The following is a 10,000-nucleotide window of genomic DNA, read 5'->3' on the forward strand; positions in this document are numbered from 1 at the left end:
GAGCGGGAGACGCATGCGTAAATGCTGATGTTGTAGCCCCCTCATTTCTCCTGATTTTGCAACTTCACTCGTTTATATCTCTGCTTCCGGACGGTAATTTTTTTTTATTTTTTTGGATTATCGCAAGTGACATGATTTGACAGTTTATGTAATTTCCGTTTCAGGTCTCCTCTAAGGGAGTTGGCGGGATCTCAGACTAGCTTGGTGAATGGTCCAGTCTAGGCTGAGTTCTGTATTTGTAACCGTGATAATTTTTGTATGTTTGTAGATGGCAGACTGTAAGATATTTTAATAATGGTTTGGTCTACTAAGAGTGGACCACTCGTACACTTAGCGTAACATTCAAACGATCCAGCTAGAGTAGATTACTTAAATCACTATTCTAGGACGTCTTTGTACATGTGAACAATTTCTTAATAATCACACTGTATCTGATTAAACACTTGGGGATAGTGTTGGTTTTTAGCGGTGTACCAATATGGCAACTCCTAATAACTTTTTTCTTTTGAGCTAGTAATTCGATGGCTCGGTTGTTCAAGATAACTTTTTTTCGTTAAGATGTGGCCAGGTCAATGTATCTAGAGGGATTCTTACAAATGCTACTGCCACATCAGCAGAGTTCAATCGAAGCTTGAGCATACCATTTGTTTTGTTACAAAAGATATCAGATTCTTTTGAAATGGAACGGCATTTTGTGAGCACATTCGCGAAGGGGAATTTATGACAATAGGACTTTTGCACGATGACGCCATTTGACTACAAGTACCAGAATCCTACAGCTTTTGCTTGTCTCATTCTAATTAGAGCTATTGTTTTTTTGACCCTGATGGGAATACAAAATTTAAATAAGAAAAGAAAAAAAAAACTGAATTCTGGTAGTTGTAGTCAAATGACGCTATCGTGAAAATTGCCTGTTATGTGATAAGTGATAGATGATATATTCTACGTGGAAACCTGAAGCAAAATTCTTACGACAGGTTTACTTTTATGGCGCGCTATTAAAAACTAGCAAAAATTTCTATCGTTTCCGTGTTTCTTCCACGTCTGAGCTCGTGAGATGCACGTGTCCATTTCTGAAAAGACACCACAAAACTTATTCACTTTTTTAAAGAGGAATGCAAATCATATCGTGATGTTACTAGTGCAAGACTCGAGCTTCACACTAGCACAATCTGGGGATAAAGGGGCGTGACATCGAAGTGTACGTGAAGAGATTTATTAACAATGGAAATTCCATGCATGAAAATAATTCACTGCTTGAATAACTGAGCCTGGTGTATGAAATTTCGTTTTTTGTTTCTTCATTATGGAACTGTTTTATCGCTCATTTCATCCTGTTAACAAAGCTGCACCGTCTCAGACTATAAAAATCCCTTCCCTGGTGACTTTCTGTCTGTCTGAATTTAAGCAACGATGACCCCGAGTATCCTTTGATTGCACTCACGTGATAAGACGGCCATCTTGGTGCCAAAACAATAGAAAAATGTAGCTCACGTTTTGCATAATAATAGAGTCAAATTCCCAAAAGACTTTTTTGCTGTTGTTCTTTCCACCAACATGACGTCAACATGACGTGACGTCAGATGCAATCAAAGATTTTAGGGGGAGGTAGCGCGGAAGAGCGAGAGAGAGGGAAGCGGGTTGGTGGGAAGTAAAAGGGCCTTTGCTTGACTCTCCTTGCGAAGGAGAAGTATCCTAAGGACTTGTTATAGTTTCTACGGCTCACAACCACAAGGTTACGCGGACAGTAAAGGAAGATTCTAATCCAATCACGGTCAAGGTATCTGAAGAGAATCATAATCATGCACTTGCATAATTTTATCATTACCTTCATGTACCAGTTCTTCATTGGATATTTTACTTTTGTAACACGAGGCCCACTCCACGACAGGCTATCTTGTTTCTATTGCTGAAATCCGTTCGGAAACAAGCGCAACACTTCAGGCCCTGCCTTCCCTTTTTCGTAGTGATGGAGCGCTGGAGCGTCAATGAGAGCAACCTCGTTTCCAGGGTCTTCATTGTTGACCGCCAAATTTGAAAAATTTCCGCTTTTAAGGCATGGGCCATTCGCAAACGTGCGTGTATGACATTTTGGGTGAGGGTCTGCTCAACGCCAATGGTTTTTTGTGTCGACCCGTTTCTAAGACAACGGAACAATTGAAGATCCTGAGTTAAGAATCCCATCCAAACTGGAACTACATTCCGGGTCAAAAGACTTTAGGACCCTTGTCAAATTTGGGCGAAAAGTAGAGACTTTGCTGTACGGGCTTCCGTCGTCATTTGAGCAACGCGCGTTCTTCTTTCTGCCTTTTTCGCGCCCCCATGTCCCTCAGACAATATGGAAACATTCGAGCGATCGATGAAATCTTGATTTCGTAGATCGTGAAATGGGGCAAGGGGGAAAAGCGAGAATTGTCGCAACAGTTTTGACCAGGATTGTAGGTTCCCTGCTAGAGAAGATTGGAGAGCGAAGCGAGCCGAGGAGACTCGCTCGTCCCCCAGTTCTTCTGTCTCGCTCCTCAATTGTTCCCAAGTTGTTCGTTTGACCAGGATGGTACCATCATTGTACCATCATCTAGTGCCAGTTTTAGTCACTCGGGGCCCTAGCTTGTTAACATGACAGTGATGAAAACTATTTATATCATAAAAGAGGCAGCGGATTCTCAAGCAGTTCTGGTTTTTGGCAGGATTCTTTGTTCGTGAAGTAATCACTCTAGCTCGGTGTCATTCACGTACTTTGATGATAAGCAAAGTAGTTGGAGGTGTCAGGGTATTGGGCAGTTGCTCCACTTTGCTCTTTTGTCCGTCGCGCTTTAATTAGAGCAATTCGGTTGTAAAAAAAACTCAGTATGAAATCTGGACTTTTCGGAATGCAAGTCGAGCGCCCGAAGTACTAGGTCACACTCCATCCAGGCGCTCGTTTCTCTAAAACCCCGGAAACGTTTCGGGCCCGAAAGGCTATTTACGAAATTGACATCACTGCCATACGCTGGTCTTTTAACATGTTTTTAAGACAACAAAGAGCAAAATGATTGTGAAGTTTGATGACTTATATACAACAGAAATTTTGGTTCCCGCAAAAGGCCCGAAAAGTTTTGGGACTCTCGAGAAACGGGCCCCAGAACAGTTGGACTAAAACAGAACTGGCCCTAGCACCACCTAATGACCCTTCTTTGCAGTCTCTTAGGGAATGACTTTCGAGGGGCTCAGCTCAACGCCCTCGTAGCAGTCGCTTTTTGGTCCCTGTATATAAAAAGCAGATGAGGTACGAAAACCGGAAACCCGGAGAAGAACCCTCCATTCAGGTTGAGGTTGAGATCAACAAAAACTCCGAGAGACCCTGGAACTTCAACGAGCCCGCTGTAGGTAGTAGGGACCAATGAAAAAATAGCTGCGGGATTACTCGAAACTCGGTCCACTTAAAGGGAACCTCCACTAAAACAACAAAATAGCTTTAAACCAAAGAACATAATGTTTACAATTGGAATTGCTCAATCTTTTTCCAATGAAAACGTTTGTATTCGAGAAAAATAAATTCCAAAAACGCTTATTTGGCTTTCAAATTTCATGGGCGCAGCCATCTTGAATAATTGTGACGTAACTTGGTTGCTCTATTGTTCTGATACAAAGAGCGATTGTTCTGGAACAATAGAGCAACCAAGTTACGTTACAATTATTCAAGATGGCGGCGCCCGGGAAATTTGAAAACCAAAATAAGCGTTTTTGGAATTTATTTTTCTCGAATACAAACGCTTTCATTGGAAAAAGATTGAGCAAATCCAATTGTAAACATTATGTTCTGTGGTTTAAAGCTATTTTGTTGTTTTAGTGGAGGTTCCCTTTAAAGGTGCAGATCATTGCCAAGGCAATCGGGTGACTCTAAAATTGTAAGGCGAACTGCGGTCCTAGACCGTCAGCGTATCCAGGTATTAACCACATGCATCAAGAGTAAGTCCTCTGAAGGAGACCATCGAGGTCTTGTCATACGTTCACGAGCCAAAGGAATGCCTACACACGAGAGAAACCCCGCTAACTAAGTTGCGAAGCATAGATGGTTCGATTAAAGCTCTTTAATAACATCCCGATTCACATTCGATATATTTTGCAACATATAACCCTACACACGCTGAAAGAAATAGTCAAAAAATCATACCCCAAATCAAACAATCCAACCTTGACTTAACCTTCCCAATTTAATTTACTGATTAGATCAACGGGTATTCTTTTGGTTGTGCCAACAGAGGTAAGTTTCGCTCCCCAAAGGAACTCTTTAACAGCGACTGTTACTTCATTATATCTGCAAATAAGCCTTCGCGGCCAGCATGCAAATGAAGAAGAGATGACCCGGGGGTTCTTGCCATGGTGCAGATGATTCAATATAATGCCGGTCTAGATCATAGACTCGTCCAAAAAGTGTAGCGGTTAACAGTCCCTTCGTCAGCCGTTTTTTGCTCTTCAGATGCGTAACTGGCAAGTTGTTGTCCCACTCTCCAGGCAGAAGGGTCACGCCATCAGCTACTACCTGTGGATACACATATGACGTGTTGAGCTGGCCTCGCAACGTGAAATGGTCGAATATCGTGCTGGCATTGTACACGCGTTTGCCACACGAGTCACGACTGGATCCAAGACATTTGATAAGGGTGCATATTCGCAAATAGTATTGACCTTCTTTGGTGTGAAGACCGTCGAAGACTCCAAGGGCGTACATCTCGTGAGAGAGTTTGTCAGCAATCTTGTATGTAAGAGAACAACATATTTCACTACCATTATAGCAGACATCCAGTGTATCTTCTGCCTTTACCAGCTCTTTGAAAAGGAAGAGATCTCCAAACAAATCGGAATAGAATGAATCTTCATAGACCTTTACAGGTTGTCTCTTTTCAGGGTTGGACGCTGTCGTATTATGTAGATTTCTTTTTGGCTTTTTTGAAATACTGGCGATGGAAAGAGAACCATTGGAAGCCAAGCTTCGGTAGTATTTCTTAGCGCCAGAGGGACTATAGATTCCACTGCCCGTGTTTAAGAAAGCTGGAAAGTGGGTGTTGGCCCCAAGAAAATTGACATTCATTCCACGAGCCCACGAACTGTGGAATCCGATAGATGCAAAAAGCGGAAGCACATCAAACCAGGCTGTGGGAAAGACCACGTGATCAATATCATACTTGGTCACAAGGGGTACAGCTGGATCGTGAAAGAGGACATCAAAACATATGAATGTTCCAAATTTACCGAAAGGTGTCTCGAAGGTAATATATTCAGGTTTGCGTGGACGATTTACAACCTTCATTTCGTTCAAAAAAGGGTGTTGCTTGTGATACCTGGCCACAAGGTTTCCTTTATCGTCGAACACGACGTTTGTGTTGTACTGGTATCGGCCATCGGCTGGACAATATGGGTCAATGCTTCTTTTACAAACTTTAATGTCTCCCATGTTGATAACGAGGTACATTTTGTAGGTTTTTGCAAGGCAGCTAAGACGGTGCAGGATGGGAGTGCCAATTCTTGCCTCCGAGTCTTGACACGCATTCCAGTCAATCATTTTTGGATCTGGGATGTCTTCGAGGAAAGGTCTGAAGGAATCGCGCGTATACCCAAAGCCGGTCAAGCCATATTCGGGAAAAACGATGATACTGACATTCTGTACATTAAAAAAAAAAAACGTCAAAAATGGAGTCAAAATTACACCGACATATTAAGGATGTAGTGTGACAAGGGCGGCAATAGTTCGTACCAAGTGTCTTGCAATTTTGTGAGACACGTTGCAACAAAAAATGTGCAATAAAAGAGACGCTGACACAAACATCTTTTATTCTCGTTCTTCGGCAACGCGGATTTTTTTTCTCAAACGTTCCTCGGTGGGACATCTCCTTCCTTGCAATTCATGTTGCAATGTTAAGGTTTCAGCTAAAGAAATGTTACTTTGTGCTCATCGAGAGTGGCACAAGTTGCAAGAAACATGACTATTGAATTCACGTTGATCAAGACCTTGAGTGACCTTTGATCACAAATTCACCTAGGCCATATATCATATATATCTTTATTTACCCTCGGATTTTTTTAGAGTAGCTTCCCAACCATGATACACCACATAAGACAGGCCACAACACCTGGAACTATATGCCCTACTCTTTACGACAAGTGTGCGGGTTCATTTACGTCCCACAGGATTATGAACATTGAAGGGTTGTGAGACGGGACCTCCGGCTTATCGTCCATATCCGAGAAGACTAGAGAGTCTAACCATTTGCAGATGTAACTACAAGGGCAGCACTCTCTCCTCAGTTTTTTAAAGACCCTGAGTGTTGGTCCGGCCGGAGATGAACTCACGACCTGCCGCGTAACAGCCCGGTGCTCAACCAACTGAGCCACCGGTGCGCGATGTTTGAAAGCCGATTAACTTCATCCAGGATTAGCGTAAACTTTTGTTTCATGTTTTCAACTTTCAGTTGGTGAAAGTTTCTCTTGCTTAGTTTTGTTTTTCAAGATTGACTTCTTCTAATGTAAAGTTTTGCCAAATATCAGCGTTGAACAGCATTTGAGAGTAGAGAAATTTTTAATCCGGGATTAGCGTTAACCGGCTTTTGAACAACCGGGCCCTGAGTCGGATGGTGAGACAATTTAAAATAAACGTTAGGGGTCAAAGGAGGAGCTGCTGTGTGTGTATGTGGGTGCAGAGGAAGGTAGGAATATCAAGAATGACACGAGTTTGTAGAATCACATCATGCCATTCCGCATACTTATCCGGCCTTTTTCCGCGAACGGAGATGCTCTATATTCTTAAGATGATTTGAAAGTTCCAGCTCGTAATGAATATGTATATGGTGAACGGTGTCACTGGAATACCTGTTGTTTGGCAATCTTCATCTGCTCTTCATAGACATCCATGTTCCGCATGACAAGCCTTACAGCCTCTTGTTGTGGGAGTACAGCGGTTCTATTTTCCTCGCGTAAGAAAGCATGCTCGTACACAGCTGCAAGAAATTCCGAGCCACTTGGAGAAATCGATGCCACATTCGTGACAAGTAGCAGAAACGTCACGGGCTGAAGAAACTGCATGCTTATGATTCTCTGCAAAAAGACTGAAAAAAAGAACACTCTTTAGAGAAGACGACTCTCATTTAACAAGGAAGTATTTACGGCTGAAATCTTGTTATCCCCGAGCCACTATCCTGTTTAAGTCAGATAAGGGGCAGATGAAAGGGCAAAAATAAAATGAAGCAAAAGTCGGGCGATGAATTATTACTAAGGCCCGTTTTAAACGTCGCATTTTACATGTGCCTAATCTCATGCAAATGAGAAAAATCTATTGTTTTCGCTAATTTGCATTAGATTCGGCACATGTAAAATGCGACGTTTAAAACCGGCCTAAAGGGTGCGTTTCTTTGGGATTATCCAAAAAAGGATCATTGATCCAAGTGATCTTTCCCAGAGTGGATCCGTGCTCCAAGTGAGCTTGGATCAATGCTCCTTTTTCGGATCATCCCAAAGAAACGCACATAATTTCAAATTTCTTTATTTTATTATGAAGTATTTATGGTGTCCATAATGTTCGCTTAGGTAAAATATGCTATTTACAAGGTAATTTTTGCAAAATTTAAAATGGTTTTCGGCTGTTTGCCCCTGATGATGGCAAACAGCCGAAAACGTTTGGTTGTTTAACATTTTAAATTTTACAAAAATTACCTTGTAAATAGCATATAAAGTATTTAATTTCTTAAAAGCTCCGTGGACCCTTCGTCGATTGAAGTTCGTATTTTCCACAAACAAGATCGATTTGATAAACAGATTCCCTCAAAATAGTCATAATGTCATATGATTTCCGGATCAGGTCATGCTCGGAAGTGTAACATTTCCAGTGTTAAAATGATGCGATCATTTCAAATATTTTGAGTGCTACTTGAGGAGATACAACACCTTTCATAGCGTTGGACAAAACCAGAGTATCACGAAGACTGTTAGGTCATTCTTGGCATTGAACAAATGATTGAAATATTAGCAAGGCAAATTCTTCAAGATGGATTCAATCTCATCCTTATTTCACAATAGATTTTTTCAACAACTAAGCGAAGCTAGAAGAGGTTTTAGCTTAAAGTACTCTGCCCCTCATTTGCATAAGAACAACATATATTGTTTAAGAAAACGACGAAACCTTTGAGTTTATAAAACATGTTTCGACAGAAACTTCTGCCATCCTCAGTTAGTCAGAATACAAAGCGATGGAAGCTGAATTTATAATAAATAGAAAATGCGAATGTTAAAAATAGTAACAACAGAAAGTATAGCGCCATACTTCATTCCGTTGCTACTATTTTTCTATTATTATAAATTCAGCTTCCATGGCTTTGAGGATGAGTTGCTGTCGAAACATGTTTTTTAAAATCAAAGGTCTCGTCGTTTTCTTAAAATTCTTTACATGTCTGCTTCTATCAAGAACATATATTGTATTCTCTGACTCATTCTTCAGAGAACGTCGCAGAATGATAACAAAGTCGTTACTAATTCACAAAAAGTGAAGTTCTGTTACGACATATACTGCAACATGGTCTGCAAGGAATATTAACGAAGGTATATTACAATACAGAGGGCCATGGGCTTACCTATCGAGCTATCCACTATTGGGTGAAGTCGCTATAATACCCAGACGAGACAGCGGTGTCAACTTGCACCAATGCAACTCCTACGCAGACACTCTTAGGGATTCGTCACGCGTTCCTCTCCCACGAGCGTCTGCTGAAACGAGCCGCACATTCCTTTCCCTTTGTTAAGAAATCACGTTGGGGTTACTGAGGAACCAATCAGCGCTTTGTAGATCACCCGCGTCAACTTCTTCTTTGGATGAATCATGAAAAGGACGAAACCTTTTCAAAATATTCCTCAGAAACATTAATTTTGTTTCCTTGGTGGGTTATGCATTTGCACTCTGGCGAGTCAAAATGTGATTTCTTAGCAAGGGTATATAATTAAAATTAGGGTATATAATTAAAATTAAAAGCGCCGTGGAAATATTACTGTGCAACGCGCCTTACCGTGGCCACCCAACAAACTTTCATATTTGACGACTACGTGTAAATACCGTACGTCAACTCAACAACCCATGCAAAGGTGTTCAACTTACAACTGTGCAAGCTTTGCAAGGAAGCGTGACTGTCAATCAAATTCACTCACCCTGGTTGGCGGACAATTTAATTTGTACAAAACTTTGTTAGGTGGCCACGGTAAGGTGCGTCGCACTGTGAAGTAATGAGATTGTATTTGAACTGTTGAACTGTGTAGTTGACTTGAACTGCACGGGAACCATTACCTTCAAGCGCAGTGAACGCAACTAAGACAGTAGCGAAAAGAAAGCTTGAGAAAAAAATACATTACGTTTAAGCTTTTCAGGCTGCTTTGGCGATGATAGTCTCTAAAAATTGATTTAATGTTTTTGTGTTGCGAACCGATCGTTCGAACTCAGTGTTTCTTCGATTTGAAAAATAAAGCGAACCTTACAATGTAAATCATTTCAACCTAAGGACTACAAGAAATGGGGTTATTCAAACGAAACGACTCCACTGAAATAGCGCGGAAAGAAATGTAGATATGGTATCAATTCCAAGCGAACGCCACAAATAGGTTTAAATCGCACAGGAGCAGAATGTTTCAACCGTACGAATTCTACCGTACTCATTCTGTGAAGAGCCGCAAACATCTAAGCCAAAACATGAAATTATACGCTCCAGTTTCTCTTTGATAAGAATTTAAGTCAGCGATTTTAAATGCCCAACACTCGAAGCCCATCTTCTTGCAGTTGTCTCAAAGTTTTCTCACTGTCTGAAGTACACGTCCAGAATCTGAAAGTCCGTTGGATTGGTCCGGCTCGTTTCAGCAGACGCTCATGGGGGAGGAACGCGTGGCGAATGGGAGGCTCACGATGGGTGACATGATTCAGAGTTAGGACTGGGTATGAGTTCTGAAAACGAGAAGAAGGGAGGAAAAACATGAGCCAGAGAGATGTAGA

The 10,000-nt window shown here is 41.4% G+C and overlaps 3 protein-coding genes across 3 annotated transcripts in view; 2 read left to right on the plus strand and 1 right to left on the minus strand.

Moving 5' to 3' along the window:
• LOC138007479 (serine/threonine-protein phosphatase 6 regulatory subunit 3-like) overlaps positions 1 to 1,019 on the plus strand; it is a 36,884-nt gene extending 35,865 nt beyond the window's left edge. Inside the window, exon 31 of the mRNA XM_068854428.1 lies at positions 165 to 1,019. Coding sequence (XP_068710529.1) covers positions 165 to 222 — 58 coding nt within the window. The 3' untranslated portion in view covers positions 223 to 1,019. The remainder of the gene's footprint in view (positions 1 to 164) is intronic.
• A 3,036-nt stretch (positions 1,020 to 4,055) lies between these two features.
• On the minus strand, positions 4,056 to 8,720 carry LOC138004883 (pantetheinase-like). Its single transcript, XM_068851185.1, has 3 exons — positions 8,601 to 8,720; positions 6,847 to 7,082; positions 4,056 to 5,641 (listed from the first exon to the last, which is right to left on the minus strand). Exons 2-3 carry the CDS (start codon positions 7,057 to 7,059, stop codon positions 4,292 to 4,294), a joined length of 1,563 nt encoding a protein of 520 aa, XP_068707286.1. The 5' UTR covers positions 7,060 to 7,082; positions 8,601 to 8,720; the 3' UTR covers positions 4,056 to 4,291.
• A 1,221-nt stretch (positions 8,721 to 9,941) lies between these two features.
• Positions 9,942 to 10,000, plus strand: part of LOC138007483 (uncharacterized) — a 9,501-nt gene continuing 9,442 nt past the window's right edge. The window contains exon 1 of the mRNA XM_068854433.1: positions 9,942 to 10,000. This exon is cut by the window's right edge and continues 46 nt beyond it. Within this exon, the coding sequence (XP_068710534.1) occupies positions 9,981 to 10,000 (20 nt within the window). The 5' untranslated portion in view covers positions 9,942 to 9,980.

Source organism: Montipora foliosa, chromosome 6 (assembly GCF_036669935.1).
Source record: "Montipora foliosa isolate CH-2021 chromosome 6, ASM3666993v2, whole genome shotgun sequence".
Taxonomy (NCBI): domain Eukaryota; kingdom Metazoa; phylum Cnidaria; class Anthozoa; order Scleractinia; family Acroporidae; genus Montipora; species Montipora foliosa.